The 20,457-nt window shown below is 44.5% G+C and overlaps 1 protein-coding gene across 1 annotated transcript in view; it reads right to left on the bottom strand.

Moving 5' to 3' along the window:
* Nucleotides 1-217: 217 nt before the first annotated feature.
* The window catches only part of hmcn2 (hemicentin 2), a 41,749-nt gene continuing 21,509 nt past the window's right edge, over nt 218-20,457 (bottom strand). The window contains exons 28-81 of the mRNA XM_084551437.1: nt 20,190-20,334; nt 19,958-20,084; nt 19,703-19,860; nt 19,041-19,319; nt 18,814-18,956; nt 18,033-18,183; nt 17,703-17,924; nt 17,487-17,600; nt 17,204-17,391; nt 17,019-17,115; nt 16,703-16,864; nt 16,497-16,610; nt 16,102-16,298; nt 15,827-15,908; nt 15,600-15,731; nt 15,367-15,510; nt 15,122-15,281; nt 14,551-14,675; nt 14,296-14,479; nt 14,112-14,209; nt 13,739-14,017; nt 13,437-13,627; nt 13,175-13,256; nt 12,561-12,697; nt 12,325-12,466; nt 10,915-11,059; nt 10,686-10,813; nt 10,398-10,554; nt 10,195-10,316; nt 9,938-10,102; nt 9,710-9,817; nt 9,489-9,623; nt 9,134-9,268; nt 8,704-8,973; nt 8,430-8,620; nt 8,117-8,330; nt 7,847-7,978; nt 7,576-7,766; nt 6,800-6,881; nt 6,378-6,548; nt 5,999-6,151; nt 5,597-5,734; nt 5,192-5,313; nt 4,832-5,072; nt 4,672-4,731; nt 4,456-4,575; nt 4,211-4,345; nt 3,951-4,070; nt 3,601-3,726; nt 2,890-3,018; nt 2,509-2,802; nt 2,253-2,372; nt 2,037-2,163; nt 218-1,783 (exon numbers count right to left, since the gene is read on the bottom strand). Coding sequence (XP_084407563.1) covers nt 1,405-1,783; nt 2,037-2,163; nt 2,253-2,372; nt 2,509-2,802; nt 2,890-3,018; nt 3,601-3,726; nt 3,951-4,070; nt 4,211-4,345; nt 4,456-4,575; nt 4,672-4,731; nt 4,832-5,072; nt 5,192-5,313; nt 5,597-5,734; nt 5,999-6,151; nt 6,378-6,548; nt 6,800-6,881; nt 7,576-7,766; nt 7,847-7,978; nt 8,117-8,330; nt 8,430-8,620; nt 8,704-8,973; nt 9,134-9,268; nt 9,489-9,623; nt 9,710-9,817; nt 9,938-10,102; nt 10,195-10,316; nt 10,398-10,554; nt 10,686-10,813; nt 10,915-11,059; nt 12,325-12,466; nt 12,561-12,697; nt 13,175-13,256; nt 13,437-13,627; nt 13,739-14,017; nt 14,112-14,209; nt 14,296-14,479; nt 14,551-14,675; nt 15,122-15,281; nt 15,367-15,510; nt 15,600-15,731; nt 15,827-15,908; nt 16,102-16,298; nt 16,497-16,610; nt 16,703-16,864; nt 17,019-17,115; nt 17,204-17,391; nt 17,487-17,600; nt 17,703-17,924; nt 18,033-18,183; nt 18,814-18,956; nt 19,041-19,319; nt 19,703-19,860; nt 19,958-20,084; nt 20,190-20,334 — 8,463 coding nt within the window. The 3' untranslated portion in view covers nt 218-1,404. The remainder of the gene's footprint in view (nt 1,784-2,036; nt 2,164-2,252; nt 2,373-2,508; nt 2,803-2,889; nt 3,019-3,600; nt 3,727-3,950; nt 4,071-4,210; nt 4,346-4,455; nt 4,576-4,671; nt 4,732-4,831; nt 5,073-5,191; nt 5,314-5,596; nt 5,735-5,998; nt 6,152-6,377; nt 6,549-6,799; nt 6,882-7,575; nt 7,767-7,846; nt 7,979-8,116; nt 8,331-8,429; nt 8,621-8,703; nt 8,974-9,133; nt 9,269-9,488; nt 9,624-9,709; nt 9,818-9,937; nt 10,103-10,194; nt 10,317-10,397; nt 10,555-10,685; nt 10,814-10,914; nt 11,060-12,324; nt 12,467-12,560; nt 12,698-13,174; nt 13,257-13,436; nt 13,628-13,738; nt 14,018-14,111; nt 14,210-14,295; nt 14,480-14,550; nt 14,676-15,121; nt 15,282-15,366; nt 15,511-15,599; nt 15,732-15,826; nt 15,909-16,101; nt 16,299-16,496; nt 16,611-16,702; nt 16,865-17,018; nt 17,116-17,203; nt 17,392-17,486; nt 17,601-17,702; nt 17,925-18,032; nt 18,184-18,813; nt 18,957-19,040; nt 19,320-19,702; nt 19,861-19,957; nt 20,085-20,189; nt 20,335-20,457) is intronic.

The following is a 20,457-nucleotide window of genomic DNA, read 5'->3' as shown; positions in this document are numbered from 1 at the left end:
TTTGAGCTGAAATGACAGCTGACCACATAGAGACTGAGGCAAAAGCTGAATGGATAGAGAAAGAGAGCGATCGGAAACGAGGGACAATGAAGATAGCCTTACTGATTAAACTTATGTTTACAAAGTCAAAAAAGTGGCAGTAGAAATGATTTAAAAAACAGAAAGACATTGGAATGAGTGACACTGAAGTTGTGTGGTAATAAGATACACAAAAGCAAAAGTGTTGTCCGTTTTATTTCTACAAATATTTGACACTCATTTACAGCAACAGGGACATATTTGTTTAATCTGCAACATTTTGCTGCAACTTCATGGATTTCAGATAGATTCCCCTCACAGATTTGTACATTGATGGCACATTATATGACATTACGCAGGAAAGACGTGCTATATTGTAGCTAATGCCACGCTGCAGAAACTGTAAGTGCAGTCCAACTCTGTGGTTAGTTGGTGTTAATAACTTCCTGTTGTCTTTGTGACACCAGCACCAAACACATTATTGGAATAGTATCAGCTAAAACACTCAAGTACATTCAGAATAGCACCTTTACACTTTCTGTGAAAAACAAAAGAAGTTATAAAAGAGTACAAAAACACATAGGATAGATGAAACACTGGGCAGCTACAAGCCACTGTTACAATGTGCCATTACAATGCCAGTAGATCCTCATGAACTCAAACCTCTGTGAAAGGAGGTTGTTTAAACCAGTGATGCGTTCAGACGACTTAAATAAATTAAAATAATAGGGGAAAACATTGTACAATTTCATCGCTGCGGAACAATTTGAAGTAGGCTTGTATTTCGTAGCGTGGGCTGCAAACTTATTTTTATATGAGAGTAAATCTGCCCCAAAATTAGATGTTCAACATTAGAAACAAACACACCAAGTGATAGACAGCAGAACATGGAAAAATATCTGGTAGTTCGTTAATGGACGCTAAATAACTTCAGTGCTTGGCTGACAATATACAGTTTTGCGTTCTGCATTTTCAGATGTACATTTTGAAGACCACTCTTTGTACTCCCCCCCCCCCGCAAAAAAAAAAAAGAATTGGTCATGTGGTTAATAAATCAACAGTATACTTTGTTCGTCAAGCATGTTTGTCCGTTCAGATGTCTTCAATAAGCAGTTCCGCTCTGTGATCAATTCAAAAGATTCCACTGAAGGAAGGACTTTAAAGGTCTTTTTTTTTTCTTATAGGGATTTTTCCACTATGATATTTCAGTCACAAATCAGTGTACACATCTTCATGACATCCGCTTACTAACTATATCCACATTTGTTGTACGTCAGACTTTCTTTGCATAGCCTACTGTGTCCAATGCACAGGATTTTTGGGGGATTGCCTTATGCCTGAGAGGAATCCAACAGGGCAGAGTCATCTGTAAAGCCGCACAAAGTGTTAGTAGGGGTACGCTGATATGGAGATGTAGATGATGAAGATGCTCTGGTAGGTGATTCGTCCCTGCAGGGAGATAGTGGTGGCCTGCACCTTGAGCCGCACTAGCCCCGGTCTGTCCAGAACCCGGAGGGTGAAGATGATCCCCCTGCCGGCCTCGTCCCTGATGCCGAACACCCGGCCCATTGTACCCGTTTCTGATTCTTGCTCAAGTATTGTGAAGGAAGTGCGCTCTTGCAGGATGCCAGACTCGGAGAAAGCTGACAGTCGTACCACGTTGTGATTGGCGGGGATTCCAGAGGGAAGAGTGAGCAGCTTGTACTGCAGCAGCAGAGGAGAGCCTCCTGTGGCGCAGTCCAGAGAGCAGGGCCTATAGCAGGTCCTACAGGAATCAACAGGGAAGAAAAAAAGTGTCACTAACACCACAAGAATTCCTTACATATGATAGATAGATAGATAGATAGATAGATAGATAGATAGAGTCTTTATTGTCCTATAAAGGATATTCTTCTTCACACATCAATTCATTCCATAAAAGAAAGACAGCAGCATTTGATGTTAACATCACAGTCTCATACAAAATATGCACAGCATCTATGGCCTAATGATAGTATTTAAAACCCATTTTCATTTACCCAGGACTTCCTCCACTCTGGTAGGACGTAGGGCAAGGGGTATCCAGACACTGGTATCCCCCTCGGGTATTGAAGCACATCTGATTGTGTCCGCACTGGACGCCTTGTTCCACACACTCATCTATGTCTAATTGTAGAGACAGGAGATAAGAACTCAACATACTTTCAAGGAAAGGTGAAAGTAGGTGATAGTTAGGAAACCAAGGAGACACTTGCCTTTACAGTTCCTGCCATTGGGTAGCAGCTGGTATCCTGGGGGACACGAGCACTTGAAGCTGCCGATGGTGTTTCTGCACTCATGTTGGCATGGCTTCCGGAGCAGACACTCATCCACATCTGTACAGTAAGTAATGCAGAGAAGTACTGTTTGTGTGAGATTGAAGAGGCTGGCAACAGTTTAACGCACATGTTTTTCTCTAGGTTTTCTTTATGATTTTGAATCTGTTTGTAAAATACTTTGATTTGAACTTACCGACACACTTGCCGTCTCTGTTGGTGTACCCCACAGGGCAGCTCTGTCTGGTAATGCGAGACACTCCATGAGAGCGGGAGAGAATCGGCCTGCCGAGGGACGACACCAGCTGTGGCCGCAGTCTTGCCCTGACTCTGGTGCCGTTGGTGAAGGTCTGCCCTCTCTCCAGACCCGCACAGGAGCGCCCATCCCCAAGCAGCACAGTACCGGGAGGACACATGCACCTGAAGCTGCCAGGCACATTGCGGCACTGGTAGGCGCAGGGGTTTGGCGTCTGCAGACATTCATCGATGTCTGAAAGGTGAAATAAAATCATGTTTGTTCTAAGGTCTGATCCTAAGAGAGGGAGAATTCATCAAATAGACGATAGAAGTGTCCTACCCAAACACGGAAGGCCTACTCCCTGAGATCGGTAACCTCTGGGACACACACAACCGTAACCTCCGATTGTGTTCTGGCAGATCTGAGTGTAGCGACACATGTGACTTCCGTCCTGGCACTCGTCAATATCTGAAAAATATTTCGGCAGCAATTTTTATATTCAAAATGTTACATTTGCTCCAGAAATGTTATACCTAGTGTCAGTCTACTATCAGAGGACCTAATGGAAGCCAAGTTTGCAATTATTTTATTTAATGCTGTAAATGCAGAGATCACTAGTTAATTATTTTGTTAACACGAGACAAGATTTGGTTTAGACACCAAAGCTACTACTTTTAGGTTTATGAAAAGATTATGGTTTGGATTAAATGGACACTTATTAACCATGCATGGAGTCAGACAGATTGTAGAATTCAGATTAGTGATTGTAATTTAAGGAGAAGACTAGCCAGGCTCCAACCTCCCAGGCATTTTCAAATGTTCAGTTATAGTTCCTCCCTGAGTATCAACAAATTCAAGAGAGCGAAAGCGGTTTTCTCATGATAAGGGGTAAGATAAATTAACCCTCTTTATTGTCAACCAACACCGTTATTTACCAGCTTAAAGGCGTTCATAAGTTGAAGCTGTGTCTCTTACTTATTTGCAGTCAAATAATTTAGCACCCTTTAAACAGAATAAACTGGATAAAAATAACTTATGGCAGCCACTAACCCACACAGGCTCCATTCTCTGCTTTGGTCATGCCAGCTGGGCAGCTGTCGAAACACTGGTATCCTCCCTCTGTGTTGCGGCACTGCTGGTGAGCCGGGCATACATTCCTCAGGCACTCATTGATATCTGCAAAAGTGCAACCGTTAAAACATAACGTCAACTATCCACTGACTCGGAATGTCCAAAAATTAAATATACACAGCTGCTAGTTTTTAAACAAAGCACTTTATAAATGCTTAGTTTAAGGAAGGGCTTGAATTTAAATCAAACAAGTTAAAGTGTTCAGTTCTCAAGGACTTCTTTTCAACACTTTTTAACCTCTTTGAAGGCCAAATAGCTTGGTGACTGACCAATGCAGCGATGTCCTGACAGCTGGTATCCGGGGTGGCACATACAGCGGTATGAACCCAGAGTATTGAGGCACTGATGCTGGCACGGGGAGATAGCAGACTCCTGACACTCATCCACATCTGAAACACAAATAATACGGTAATAATCTAGATTCTGCTTATTATTCCAGGTGCAAATATACTACATAGCGTGACAGTAACACATAGGTTGTTTATGGCACTGTATAAAATGTGGTGCAGACAGTTTAATGGTGGCATACCTTCACAGCTGGTTCCTGTGATGCTGGGCTTAAATCCTGGTCCACACTTGGCCTGGCAGCGATATGTGCCCACTGTGTTGACACACTGCTGGTTGTAGTGGCACATGTGTGAGCCTTGGGAACACTCATCAATATCTGCAATACGTGAGAAAGAAGTGTGAGGTGAGGACTTAAACAGATGTTACTTAAGGAGGACTACACCATGGTATTTGATGGTTATTATTGTTGGTTATTTTCTGTCTCACCTTTGCATGTGTTGGTCTCTGCAGAAATGGTAAATCCAGAGGGGCAGGCACAAGAAAAGCCTCCCATGATATTGTTACATGAGTGAGAACAGGGAGACTGGAGCTCACACTCATCTTCATCTAATTGGATTAACATTTGGTTAGAATATTGAAACTGGTAAGTGACAAATGTTCAAATAAAAGTTCTGACAAGACACAAAGAGGAAAGCAGCATACCGGCACAGTAGGAGGCTGTGTCAAGACTGAACCCTTCAGGGCATGTGTCTTCATAACCATCTGGAAACAGAGAGTTCCAGGCACTGTTAGCTGTTGCAACATTCAAATGCAGTATTTTATATGATAGTTAAGTTTTAAATCATTTTAATTTTTCCCAGACCTGGTATGAGAAGGCTGGCAGTGATGTGGAAGTCCAAAGTGAGAGTGAACATGTTGTAGGCGCTGTTCATCCCGGAGACCTTGAGCAGCTGGAGCAGAGGGCCCTGGCGCTCCTCCTGGCCCTCATAAATAATGGTGTGATTACAGCGCAGCACCATGGGGTTTCCTCCTCTCTGGTGGGTCTGCGATGACCACGAATACAGCTGCCCTTGGCCCGTCTGCACGTATGACTCATCAAACTCCTGCAAGGGGGGGAAACAAAAGCGGGTCGGACAGATTGGATCTGAAGTATGACAACATCACTCTGTTATGGTATGCTGGAGGTCTTATGTGGATGTTGCAATGAAAGCAAGGAATATACCTGCAGGCTCAGACGAGATGATGATAATGATGGAGGGACAAATCCGTTAATCACTATATCAATGAGTAAAACTCCCTCGGAATCCAGACCTCTTGCGACATGGGTCAAACGAAGGATCTCTCCTGTTAGAAGAGATTAAAATAAATTAAGAACAGTTGTAGTATCTGGAACCACATGTTCAAACAGCCAGGAAGTAATGGCTTTCTTGTGCATGCTATGTTCTGTATATCACTGTAGCGAGTGACGCCATCTGCTGGTTGTTTTACAAAAGAGCACCCTGACAGATACACTTATTTTTTTTTATTATCATATAACAGAAACTCAAAGGTTTGAAATCTAAACTGGCAAAACACTTATAACTGGCATTCATACAGGACACGTGTAAAAACCTGATGCATAGCTCACCTGTCTCAAACTCCAGCTGAGACTCCTGTCTGAACTGGCCCTGGGTTAAGGAGTAGCCGTTCCTGGCTGCTCCGTTCTGTAGCACAGTGGTCCAATACATGGGAGCAAACACAGACACCAGCACCCTCAGCAAAGGACCTGCAAAGAAACAACACCGACTCTAGGCCTCTTACAGAACCACAGAAAGGTGAAGGAGCATATTCTGAAAAGAAACCCTTCCTATTTTCACTTCTAAAGAAATCATAAACAGAATAAACTCCTTTAACTGTATTTTAAGATTGAATTGTCTGCATGCTGCACCTTTAAAAGCTTACTGAACCCACACTGTGCACATTCTGAAAGGTGGAATACGCAACTTCCCAAAGAAGATCATTCAGCAGCATGTTATGTGCGATCACTCACCCACAGTGGGAGGAATGTTTTCCAGGCGTGCCTGCAGAGTGCTGCTCCCTTCTTCCTCATTGTCAGTAATGTTGGCCTCCAGGAAGGACACACCAAACTCTCTCTCATTCACCATTCCTATCAGGCTGCCTCTTGTCTTGCGTGGAACCTCACCTTTTATCACCAACCACAATAAACAGACAGAAAAATGGTGATTTTACATGTCCTCACCACCATAATCATCTTCTTACAAATGTTCTTAAGGCCAGACTGGAAAGTCTTAGCTATATGTTAAATGTCAAATTCTGCAGCAAAACCAATAAAATAGTTTGGAAATTATCCAAAATATGATTTTAAAAGAAAAAATACTGTAACAAAAGACAGAGCCAGCGGACCGTACCTGGACACAAACCCGTCTGACATTTCCTAGAGTCGATACTGGGGCCACTGCATGATCGGCCACCGTTAGCTGGCTCTGGGTTGTTGCATAGTCTGATTCGCTCTTGGAAGCCTTGCCCACAGGTGCTACTGCATGGACCCCACTCCTCCCAGTTAGAGTAACCTCCGTTGACTGAGACAGAGAAGATGAGGATAAGAAAGAGGTGGAGAGTCTAATTTTGTTCCATATTTGAATGCATCATGTTGTTTTAGTCCAACCCCACCAAAAACGTGAATGCTTACATCAAAAGAAAGCTGAATGCATGAATAAGTAAAGAGAAAGGAAAATAGTTAGAAATAGTTTTGAGAAATACAATATGTTACCTATTAGTCATTCATTTAATACCCCAGTAAAGTGTATATAATTAAATAGACAGAACTCACTCTGAACCTTGACAGTAATGGTCCTCTCAGCTGTTCCAGCCTCACTCTCAGCCACACACTGATACTGCCCTTCGTCTGCAGCCTGTAGATAAAGCAGGTAGAGGAGGACATTTTGGTTTGATCTGTACTCGGAGGAACAATTACCCTCTATTAGGATCCCAAACCTTGGGGACAAAACTGTCTTTAAATCACAAACACTTTTTACAGTGGCAGAAATCTAACTTTACAGCAAAAAGCTGACATTTTCAATGTGGCAGTTGACTTTATTCCATTGAATTATTTGTTATAATAGATATTATTGGACCAGAGAGAGGAAATTTCACATTAGTGTTCTGTGGGAAGGACAGTCATCTGTCTGTGAGAAAGTCTCAGCTGCAGGCTGGGCAATTATAGCAGCAGTTAGAGATGATAACAAGGTTGCAGGCTCAGGAAAGAGGGACAGAGTCTGGGAACATCCAGCGTTCTGTTCGTCTCTTCCCTCTGCTGCTAATGCTGTTAGCCTCTCTGACTGAACTGAATCTGATTTGGGTGGAAGCAGGACACTGCAGGACAGTCACACACTGTTCCTCCACCCAAGGGGACTGCAGATGAAGCTTAGACAGGATGAATACGGCGCCATTGTTCTCTGTGACATACAACATTTTGTTGATGTTGTTTGCTCAGGCAGGCTTTATCATTCAATCCATAGAGGCTGGACTAAATCAGACTTTTCTAGAAACCTGTGTCACTGCTGTAAAACTTCAAAAGCAAAGGGTGAAAGTAAACTTCATATTTACAGTGATGCTGTAAATGACCAAGGATCCGTTGTGGAGCGCTTGCATTCGGTGGGAGCGGAGTAATTGGTTTCCATTTCTGAGCCAGCGGAGGACAGGGCTGGGGTCTCCGTGGACTGGGCAGTCAAGCATAGCATTGCCACCCTGGATGACTGTCTGAGACGTGTGGGCTTCACCCTTCAACACTGGAGGCTCTGGAGGCACACAGCATACATATTTACAGTGTGGCGTGCATCAAGTAGACGTAATTATCTGTGTGTGGCAAAAAGCTCACCTCTGATACGAACAAATGATAGTGCTCTGATGGAGCCCACACTGTTTTCTGCGATGCATACGTAGGTCCCAGCATCACTCAAAGTCACATTCTCAATGAAGACTGAGCTCCGGCCTGACTCATCTACAGCACCTGGAACAATTTTAAGCAGTGGTGTTTTAACCCACAGTACTGTCTAAGCTTAAGAGTCACAGCATCAAACTCTATGAAAAAGTAAAATGCAAATATTGTAAATGACATAAGTAGTGCAGGCAAAAAGGAAAATAATACCTTCATAGGGACTGTTGTTGACAGTCCAGGAGATGACAGGAGAAGGTGTTCCCTGAGCATGGCAGGACAAAGCCAGACTCTGTCCTTTGTTCAGAGTTACATCACCTGGCAGCTCTTTGAAGACAGGCCTCATGTTGATGGACAGGCGGATGTCTTGTCTCGCAGAGCCAGCTGTGTTTGTGGCTACACATGTAAACACGCCGGCATCTCCCAGCTGTGTGAAGAAAGCAGCCAGAGCTGATTTTTAATCCCAGAACTAGATGGAAATGTAATTCATAATGCTGTGAAAAATGAGGATGATATTCAGGCTCACCTCAGCCCTCTCAATAATCAGCTCTCCTGATCGCAGGACAGTGAATTTGCCAGGAAGGTTGGGCACCATGGCGCCGTTCTTCTCCCATGACACTTTTGGCTCTGGTGAACCCTGAGCAGCACAAGGCAGCAGCGCCTGAAATCCTTGAATGACTGACAGTTCTGTCTGCGCGGGAGGAATCATGGGTGGGACTGAGAAGCAAAAACATAATTAACATAAACACATTTAAGCGCCTGTGCACTGTGAGACAGCGATATGAAAAGCCTTCCCTCACCTTGGATAAGCAGCCGCATATCGTGGCTGGCTCTGCCAGCGAGGTTTTTGGCAGTACAAGTGTAAAGACCTGCGTCACTGCGCTGGGTAGATGTAATTGCCAGAGTTCCATTGGCAAAGATGTGTATATGAGCACCGTCCACCACAGGCCTCCTCTCTTTGTGCCAGGTAACTTCAGGTTGTGGCTGTCCATCAGCCACACACTCCAGACTGACTGGCTGGCCTAACACAGCAGTGTACTCAACACGAGGCACACTCAACACTGGTGGAACTGGAGAAACATCAAGTGAGAAAGTTTACTCACATTCGCAGGAGTGACTGACTGCAGCACTAACATGGAACTGGGGGTTTAATTCTCTGCACATGCCAGTGTAATTCCACTAAAGAAATTGATATAGCCACTGGTTCGTCCACTGTCAGAAGTCCGTTACCTTGAAGGACTAGTTTGGTCCTGCCCACAGCTACACCAGCATCGTTCTTTGCCAGACACTGGTAGGTCCCGGCATCACCAAGCGTCACACGGGAGAACTTCAGAGCTCCGTTTGACAGCACAGCCAACCTGTGACCTGAAATGAGAATGAGATTGTAGATCAGCATCCCATGTAACCTAGTGAGACGTGCAGGTTTATGACTGGTTGCTGTCCAGTCTGAAAATGTTTTAAAACTTTTCATACAAAATAATCATTTGTCATAAGATTAATGGCTTTCACTTTTAGAGAAATTAATGGAAAAAAAGAGTGTTTTTCATAAAGCTGAGTGCCTTGCTTGTGTGTTATACACGGTTACCTGCTGCTATGGGAACTCCTTCTCTTTGCCAGGTGATTGATGGTCTGGGGAAGCCTTGAACCTCACAGGGGAGAACGGTCCCATGATGCAGCACCACTTGCACTTCCTCTGCCATTGGCCTGATCTCTGGTGGCTCTAAGTGCACGCAGGTCAGCATGTTTAATCATAAGCTATTAGTTTTTGTTTGAACAGTTATCGGCACCAGGTCAATTAGAACTCACCTTGCACTGTGAGAGTGATGTGTTTGTGAGCCACTCCAGCCGGGTTGCGGGCTGAGCATGTGTATCTGCCAGTGTGACTGGGCAAAGCAGCAGTTATCTCCAACACTCCTGCATCCAAATGAGCACAAAGACACAACGATGTGTGATGCTGTGTTGTTGTTCCAATGGACCATGATTTATTATAAGGAGTCATAAAAACAGCACTGTTGCTTGGACATGCTGTCTTACCAGTGGGAAGGACACGGTAACTTCCTCCTCTGGCGCTCAGTTTGGCTCCACCCTTTGTCCAGGTAACAGTGGGCCGAGGCCGTCCTTGTACGTGACAAGGCAACACCACAGGTGACATTTTCACAGCCTTAACTGTTGTGACGTCATCCTCAATGGATGGCGGGACTACGGGAGAAAGAAGCAAAATCATCAGGAAAAGGAAAGAATAATAAATAATAATTCTACAGTGTTGTTATTATAGAAAACAAAATCAATACCTTGCAGGATGACCTCAATGACCTTGCGCTCCTCACCCACATCATTGACAGCAGTGCACTCAAAATAACCTTCATCCTCATTGGCTGGGGACAAAAGAACCAGAGACCCAGAAGGCAGCAACCTGGAGAGATGAGTAAGAGTTTTTTTAAGCCGTTTCCACGCTGCGCACCGAAAGAGAGTGCAGCCACAGCTTTGTCTTTACCTGTATGCACCAGGCTGCTGGCTGACATCGAGTGGAGTGCCATTCCTCTTCCAAGATATTTTAGGCGGGGGTATACCTGTAGTCTCACAGCTCAGCACAGCTCTAATTCCGGTGGTTACTGTCACATTGAATGGACCCGGACTGATTGATGGACCCACTAACAAGAGACAGAACAGCTTTAGGTTAACAAAACCTTAAAATTAGATTAAAATGAATACAGATAAAGCAGGTAATCAGAAGGACCAGGGTAAAAATTACAGAAAAAAAATGACTATATGTAATATTTACCAAACACACGAAGATCCATTCCCCAGTGATCAGAGCCAGCCTGGTTGGACACAGTGCAGTAGTAGCGGCCTGCGTCGTTCAGCTGAGCTCCATGTATACGCAAGGAGCCCTCTGATAACATGGTGTACCTGAAAAAGGAATACAATAAAAGATGAATGAAGCTGTGTCTGTGGCGGTCGAGCGTGAAGTACACTATTTACAGATGCCTCATAGTTATATTAGGACGTACTTCTTGTTATCTTGAGGCACAGGGAAGCCGTCTTTCCTCCACATGACTGAAGATGAGGAGTCACCTTCAAATTCACACGGTAGAACTGCATCCTGGCCAATATGAACAGTCACCACGGAACTGCTCTCCTTTATTACCGGGGGTACTAGAGGTAAAGTGACAGATCATGTAGTTTAGCGTGTAAAACTCTTTACTCAATCATTAATCCTTCAGAAAGATAAAGACCATCATTAATGCAGTTCGTATTGTTAAGTATATCAGATGTATGCAGGCACAGACATCTCACCTGGTTATGGACTGAAGAACATTTTTTTATTTTAAGAGAGAGATCTGTATCACATGCAGTCATACTGAACTGTACCTAGCTAACAATCTGAATCAATACTTGGATCGGTGGGATTCACTTCCTTCTCCCCGAATGGAAAAGCTACTACTCCTACAACTGCACTGCAACAGAGACAATATGGCACTTCCAAACTTCTCTACTACAGCATCAAGCCATTACTTTATTGGTGAAAACATGATGTCACCCTCCTCATGTGGTCTAACTACAGACATAACATCCACTGGATCAGTTTCCCTGATGTCACTATTATGCATCAGATTACCCACAAGAACAGCTCACATCCAGCTAATCCTCACAACCACTTGTTTTTCCCCTCAGCTAAAACATGACATCATTCCACATTCAGTGAGGGTTTTGGCATATGGTAAAAATCAATCACATCGTTGCACGATACTGACAATAAATCACATTCTTTTGAACACTTGGCGTTAAAGTTTAATATTCTCAGAGAATATTTCTGCAGGCATTTAAAACTCAGAATGTTTATTGTCTGTAACTATGTCCTTCCCCACCCCTTGTGGACACTAAATGTTAACCAGATATACAACATGCTGTAAGTACAATCTATGAGTTCCTGACTAAAAGGGGACAATACACCGTACTGTAAGGCCCTTACACATAGTCCAGTTTGTCTCTGCTTAAAAAGTAAGACATTTTAAAAACAATGCACACAGATGTTCTGGTATGTACATACAGTATGTGTCATAAGTGGCACTTCTTTGCACCATCAGAACCAGCTCTGTTTGCTGCACTTTTTGGCCCTAAAGAACGCTCACTGAAATTAGCCAGAGGCCATCTGTACCCTCCTTGCAAGAATAATGGCTTTACTTAAAAGAATTGATTCTCAGTAAGTGCTGCCTGGTTGTGAAATATGGGAGCGGATGAGACTTGTAACATAATTATAATTTATTTACTCATTCAGCTTTTGTTACTTCTACTCATCGTTTTACCTTTATTTGTAATTATGTCTTTTTCTGTTGTTGCATTTATATAAATTCTGTTCTGTATATTCTGTTGTTGGGTTCTATAGAAAAGATTTAAATGATTTCATTATTATGACTTACAGAGAATCTCCACAGTGAAAAAGAGACTGTTGCTCCCAGCCATGTTGGTAACCACACAGCTGTACTGGCCACTGTCCTCAGGTCTGACTTCCTGGATCTCCAGGTACTGACCCCCTGCCAGCCGCTGGATACGACCGCCCAGCTGATGTAACAGGAGGAGGAGGAAGGAGACAGGATGTGTGAGTCAGAGGGTTTGGTTGTTTTTCGTTCAAAGCCATTGTTTTCAGACTTCGTACCTGCAGTTTGGCCTCGTCCTTGTACCACTCTATATCAGGAGGGGGGTCACCATCGGCCAGACACTCCAAAGTCAGGTGTCCATTCACTGGTACAGTCAGTGTCCTGACGTCACCAGAGCCAAGGAGCGTTGGTGGCACTGAAATACAACCACTGATTAATAAGCTATGATCACAAAAAGCCTCTAGTGCTGTCACTTTAGCAAACTGCATAATTAATGTGACAAAAAATAGCCCTGTGTGCCCTAAGACTTGGCCATGGATAGATAAAGCCAGAAGGAAGACAGAAATATATAGTAAATCATGTATTCACTAAAGATCACATGCACGCAACAGGGAAGGATGATTACATGATTCGTACAAAACGTTTTATGAGTGAGCTGAGTTTGATCATGAACAAGTTAAAAAAAAAAGTAGGAATGAATTTGGGAATTTCACATTGAGCTTTAACGAATAAATGTTTAAGTGGAAAAAGTCTGTTTTTACTTTTTGTAAAAACTGATTTTTACTCTAGACCTTTATTTTCCAAAGTACCAGCTGCAAGTTGATGAGTAAGTTAAAGGAGAAGGGGGACATGATATAATTCTTCCATGTTGAACAAGAACAGCTTGTGTCACCTTGGACTCGGACCCAGTGGTTTTTTCCATCCTCTCCAGCTGGGCTGCTGGCCAAGCAGGTGTACAGACCTGCATCCTCGACCTTTAAAGAGACAACATTAATCAGCTTGAGTGGTTCTTGCATAACAATGCTGTGTTTACCTGGATCGATGCCGTTAAAAACTTGTTTGTTTGGCCAGCTAAAGTTTGTGTTGTGATAAGTAGCATTCCCCTTACAATACATCATTCTGTATACTGCATGTGCGCACAAAGTGTAATTTACCTGAACTTTGCTGATCCTGACAAAGTGTCCTTCCTGCTGAACAATCTCAGTTCCTTCCAAGGGGCGACCATCCTTGAGCCAGCTGAGGGTGGGAGGTGGGACTCCCACTGCAGAGCACTCCAGCTCCAGAGGACTGTCTACGGCTATGGTCAGCTCTTCTGGAGAGCTGCTACTGGACATCTTTGGAGGCTCTGGAGTAGAAAGCAGAATGTCCTGACTCAGTTTTTTTTAAAGGAACTCATACCATGGGTTTTAATTTAGAAATAAAATAAATACACAGATCACAATTGTTTTGGAATTACCAAGCACAGTAAGGTTAAAGCTCTTTGTGCTGCTTCCAGCCTGGTTACTAGCCACACAGCTGTAGAGGCCTGCATCAGAAGGAGCCACGTCAGGCAGCTGCAGCCGCGTCTCCTGCCCATCCAGCAGCAGGTTGCGGTGAAGTGACAGCGGCTGGCTGTCCTTCATCCAAGTCAGTGTGGGAGGGGGGACGCCACGCGCTTCACAGGTTAGTGTCACCAGTGATCCCTGGACGACTGTAACTGGCTCCACTGGTTCAACGTGATCCACACCAGGGGGCACTGCGCACCATAAACACACACTGTATAAAAACCTTCTTCAGATCCAAACACTTCATACCATCTCCTGGGAAAATTTGGTATTCTATGATCGTACCTTGAACTTGGACATCATAGCTGAGCTCAGCAAGACCAGCCCGACTACGTGCCAGACATGTGTAAACGCCAGAATCTGACAGCTGCACAGGAGAAATCCTGTTACATAAAAAAAAATAAAAAAAACATTTAGCATGATCTCACATATTAAGATGAAATATACTCTAATTATTTTCTAAACTGACCTGAGCAGAGAGTCACCAGTGAGGAGGCGTGTGCGGGGAGAGAGGAGCAGGGGGTGCCCATCCTTCAGCCAGCTGATCTGAGGAGGAGGGTTTCCTGCCGCCTGACACTCCAGCGTCACAGTGGTGTCCTGTGTGACCTGCAGCTCTCTGGGGACAGTGGTCTCGCCGGAAATAGATGGTGGAACTGTGGCAAATGAAACCAAGTGTAAATAAAACACTGAGGAAATTGTACACAGAGAAATTTACTGTACTGACCTAGTACAAAGAGGCTGTAGATTTTGCTCTCCTGGCCGGCTGGACTGACAGCCAAGCAGGTGTATGTCCCTGAATCCTCAGGTTTCAGCCTCAGTAGGGTTAGAGTGCCGCCGTCAGGGGTCACACTGCCGGATTACAAACACAGGTTATGCTTTCACATTCATTATTTCTGTTTAAGCCAGCATCTATTCTCCACCCCACCTCCGAATCTAAGCATTATCCTTCCCATCATCGCCGTTTCTCACAGTCACACACAGCTACACATGCAGTCATTTGCTTTCTCTGGCTGTTGCACATGTAATGACCATATAAGTTGGTGAACAGTTGTAAAACAGCTGCTCGTACGGTTCTTCATGATGAGATTGGGCAGGAGACTGTAAACCACTTCTGTCTACACATCTGGTCATGCACATTATCTTCTGTAATGATGATTGATGTTGTAATTTTCCAAACCATCAGGGAGTGGTGCTGATTGATTCCGATGCTAGATGTAAAATGAACCGGGCTGCTTTCAATAGAATAAAGTGCTAAATGAGTTTTGCACCACTATTACGAGGACTGAATGACTCACGAGATGTGACGGGCGTCTGATCCCTCTAGTGTCACTCCGTCCTTCAGCCAGCTGAGGTTGGGTTTAGGGATTCCATTTGCTCTGCACTCCAGGGTCAACTCCTCTCCCAAGGGTGCACTCACATCAGCTGGGTGGTCGGAGTCGAGGATGGTGGGCGATACTGAGAAAGACAAATATTAGCTTCAATAAATGACGCTCAGAATCTTGTGGATGATGTATAAGGACTGGTAAAGAAAACTGCTCACCTTGCACTGTGAGTGTGTAGTCTTTCTGTGTCTGTCCCTCGCTGTTCTTGGCCACACAGGTGTACGTTCCAGCGTGAGACAGACTGAGAGGCCCTAGCTCCAGCCTGTTACCCCGAACGGACCACTGCCACTGCAGACTGCTCTCTGGACAGCGAACACATCCATTTACCCCAGCTGACACATATGAGAAGTCTGTAATTTTACAGTTTCCTCTATCACTGCCTCCCACTTACCAATAGGGGTCCCATCTTTGAGCCAAGTAATACTGGGAACAGGTATTCCAGTGGCCTCACACAGCAGGGCCACATGGGAGCCCAGAGTGTAATTTAGTGACTCCCGAAGGGGTCCATCCAGGACAGGTGGAACTGTAGAAATATTTATAAGATTTTAAAAATGTAGACTTCTCCTTTTTGATGTTGCCTATAATGTTAATATACAAAAAGAGCTGAGGCATTCTCACCGTGAACTGTGAGCCTGAATGTCCTGTCTACCTGTCCAGCCACATTGGACACTTTGCAAGTGTATGTGCCACCATCTGCTATCTATAAACCAAAAATAAGAGTCTGTGGTCAGTGATGTTGCATTGTAGTTACAGGCTGTATTCAAATAGGGGCTGTGGCTCTTTCTTCCTGGAAAGTGAATAAGAGCCAAAAACCACTTCAAGTGCTTGAAGTAAGCTTGAAGTTTTGTTTGCAGTCTCAAACATGAATGACGTAAAAAGCATTTTCTCCTGACCTGTACGCCAATGATCTCCAGCTGGTGATGCTCCATCTTCAGCCCGTTCCCTGCGGCCAGCTGCAGCCCATTCTTGTACCATGTGACCTCTGGCTCAGGGACACCACGGGCGTCGCATCGCAAGGTGACTGAGGAGCCAACCTGAGGTGTCAACGAGTCTAACTCAGCGTCATGCAGGGGTTTGAGGGTGGGTTGGACTGATGGTTTGCACATACGGAGAAGAGAACATGTTTCTCAGTTTGAATTTACAGTTCAGTATGATTCACTACTGTCCTCAAACACAGCTGGCTTCTGTTAAACATTTTTTATTTTTGTTCCCTAGACAGTGTTTTGAGATTTGATCATCTGTATATGTGTCTGTAATTGTGCAGATGTGTCCCCATATGTTTGCTCACCATAAACACTGAGGAGAATACTCTTCTGATCTTGCCCTGCTGAGTTGGTGGCTGTGCACACATATTGCCCTGCGTCTTCCAGTCTTGTCCGGGGCAACTGTAACATCTGGCCACCTATGAGATATGAGGGCCAGAATTACAGTCCAACAAAGGTAATGCCCTTGGTGTAAGCATTATTTGAGCATAGCAGGTGGCTGATGGCTGACCTGGCAGAATGTGAACCCCGGTGCTGAAGTGGAGAACCTGCCCGTCTCTGGTCCAGGTGATCTCTGGAGGAGGGTATGCTTGAACGTCACACAGCAATGATACCATGTGGCCTTCGATAACACTAACCCCTTCGTCCTTAGGGCCGCTTATTCTAGGAGGCACTGAACGAGAGAAACAGAGCAGTACATGCAGAAGGCAGGAGTCAGCATGTCTGTTGCCATGAAAGAACATCAGATAGCATCTATTATAAAATACCATGGGTAATTTAATATACAGGGTAGGTGGAAAAGCCTTCGGGCTGTGGATTTTTCTTACCTTGAACCGTCAAACTGAAGAGCTTCTCAACTGTTCCAACCTTGTTCTCAGCTACACACAAATAGCCAGCCATGTCTGAAACCTGGACACTGAGGAGCTGGAAGTTAAGACGGATGTGTTATTCCTCGGTACACAAGGTCTCAGTAGGATCAGTCTACCCGCTGGTAACAATACACAAGTCAAACCTGAAGTTGTGTCCCGTCCTCACTGATGTAGTGCTGGGAGTCTGCGTGCACCGGTTGCCCATCTCTCAGCCAGGAGACGACCGGTGCTGGATGTCCGGCCACATCACAGTGTAACACCACGGTGCTGTTGACCACTGCTCCCATTTCCTCCATAAACTCCTTTGATGCTCCCATAATAGCAGGAGGGACTAGGTAGCAATACAGCAGATATTATTATCATTTCCAAATACATACATTTTATTGCAGACATTTTATTAACAATTAGATTCATGTTCTTTCTCACCTAGGATCTCCAATTCAAAGTGCATGTGGTCTTCCCCTGCCTCATTAATAGCCTGGCATGTATACTTCCCAGCATCCTCCTTCTGCACTCGGGCAATTTGTAGCACATTTCCACCTTAAAGAACAGGCCCGTGCATTAGACACATTTATACATAAATCTGGAGTCATACATATCATAAAATAGTTTTAGATCAAACAGGAAAAATATTCTCCTTACCTGGAAGTAGCACCACCCCGTCAGCAGAGGTGAGTTTTCGGCCGTCCTTGTACCAGCTGAGCTTGGGCGGTGGGATGGCGTTACTCTCGCAGGAGAGGCTGATCGGATGGCCTAGGACAACCTCCCGCTTCTCTACCATGTCCTCATTCTTTTCATCATCATCCTCGTGTCCCAGACCCCACGCTGCCTCCCTGTTCGTCACTCGGTGGAAGATTGGAGGAACTAGCAGGACAACATTTGAGGTCACTTTCTATTGTTTTCAAAACCACATTTAACTCCCAAAATATAAGTCTGACATCAACTGCGGTACACAGAATTAACCGAACACACCTTGAATGGTAACATGAAAGTCTCTCTTGTCCTCTCCTGCAGAGTTGCTGACCACACAAGTGTATTGCCCCTCGTGGGACATCATGGCGTCCTCTATGTGGAGGAAGTGGCCGCTCTCTTGAATGCCAGCATGGAAGTTTCCAGTCAGCAACTTGAAAAAATAGATAAATAAAATGCATCAGATAGTATAGCAGTCTAGGTGAAATATTGCTCCCAGCAATCTGTGGTTGATAGATATGATACAGCTGATTCCTCTGCTTCTTGTGATGGTTAACTGCATTGGAAGTGTTTATACATATAAGCTTGTTGGAGCAGTCTTCTGAGATCATAGAAGAACTAAGATATGGTGTGTCTGAATGGTTAAATTAGGAATACAGGTCAAAAAAGATTCATCAGATGTTTAAATGTCTAGCTTTTAAAACACAACTTTCGGGAAAAAAAATTCGATCTAAGCCAGAATGTCCACACAAACATACTAAATGGCAGAAAATTAAGATGTGCCAAGAATATACTCAAATATAAGTATTTAAATTCAAGAAAATAACCCACAGTGTATGGTATGTGGTGATATATAATAGCAGAATTCTTCTGCTGTGCCTTCGCTATAATTAACTTGCTTACTCATCGCACCAAATCTGGAGTGTGGAGGTGGCTTGTCTAAAAGGATTGTTTGTAATTCTCACTAACTGCCAGTAGAGGCCGATAGAGGTTAGCTCTTTTTCCATTTAAACTGCCTTAGAGGCTTTTGGTTTTAAGAACTTTTAAAGGGTGACAAACCAACCTGCCCATCTTTGAACCAATTAACTTTGGGCTCGGGGAAACCTTTAGCCAAGCAGGACAGTGTTAAGCTCCCGTTGACACGCACTTTCTCTTCCTGACCACCAAACGTCAAGGATGTAGAGCCCCCTTCTATCTGTGGAGGGACTGATGAAAATGAAAATAAATAAAAACATCAAAAAATGACATCTGTGAGACTTTACGTGTCATGATGGTGCGGGCATCTCTTACCCAGAACACTGAGAGAATAGTGCTTGATGGCTGTGCCGGCTGGATTTGTGGCCTTGCAGGTGTAGAGGCCGCTGCTGTCGCCCTGTGCCGAGCCCAGTCGCAGAGCCTGCCCACCGCGGGTGTATGTACGCTGCGGCGTGGACACGATGGGCTGGTTGTCCTTTAGCCAGGTAATGCTGGGTGTGGGTGAGCCCTCCACATCACAGGGAAGGACTGTGGGGAAACCCAGCACCACTGACACCTCTGAGGTCTCACTTGCACCTTTGATGGTGGGGGGAGCTGTGAAAACAGACAGACAATACATTAGTGTTTCACAGACAATAAGGTTTTTTACTGGCCCATAGCACAGAATGAATGGCTCCACAGGGAATTGGCCTGTTTTGTGCAGGATAACCTCTAAAAGAGAAATGCAGTGTGCAGGACATTGGGCAATTACAAGACAAGACATGCATGACATAGAGAGTCCTGTACAAAAATGATTTTTTATGTGCTCATAAAGCAGTCACTTTGGTTTAAGTCAGATCATGTTATGTTAGAAGTTAGATGTACAATGAATTAATTATTATCAATCCTATTCCTATTATTATGCTCAGTAATCTGTTTTCTTAGAATTCAGTCCATTGTGGTTGGGAATACATGGTATGTGTCCAAAAAGCAGAGACCTTGCACTGTGAGTCTGAACCGGCGCATCTGAGTTCCTGCGTTGTTACTGGCCAGGCACTGGTAAAGCCCCTGGTCCCTCAGTCTTACTGACTTCACCTTCAGCACCTGGCCATCTTCCAGAAACTCCACATGAGGGTCCCCATCACGAGAGAGAACCCTGGCGAGAGGAAAGGAATGGAAGATCTGATCAATACAACTGGTACTCCGCCCTGCGTGCACTGCTGAATGACACGTCAATAAAGAGAGATTCTTACTCTCCATCGCGGCTCCATTCCACTCGGGGCGCTGGTCGTCCGCTGACTCGGCACTGAAACTCCACCTCCTGGCCCAGCACCACAGTCAGCTCCTGCAGTCTGGATGCCCCTGAGATCACTGGTGGAGCTGGTCAAACACCACCACATGTAAAGTGAATATGTATTCAACTTTGTTTTCTTTTTCTTTTTTTCTGTCCTCAAATTGCTTAAACATCAATATGAACAAGCTCACCTTGCACCACTATGTTATATTCTCTCCGGGCTTCTCCAGCTGAGTTTTGAGCTGTGCAGGCAAACTGTCCTGCATGTTCAGACTGAATCCTGTAGATTCTGAGCAGTCTGTTCCCATTCTGCAGATACACCCCAGGACTGTCCACCTGGATATACAGGAATCAATGTTTTGAAATGTTTTACTGTTATTAGAATAATAACCACTTGGTGGCATTGTACAGCTACAGAAATCAATGCGACAGTGTGTGCAGTATAAACATGTAACCTGG

This window comes from Chelon labrosus (assembly GCF_963514085.1).
Source record: "Chelon labrosus genome assembly, chromosome: 9".
Classification (NCBI taxonomy): domain Eukaryota; kingdom Metazoa; phylum Chordata; class Actinopteri; order Mugiliformes; family Mugilidae; genus Chelon; species Chelon labrosus.
This window is presented reverse-complemented; position numbering and strand designations above follow the sequence as displayed.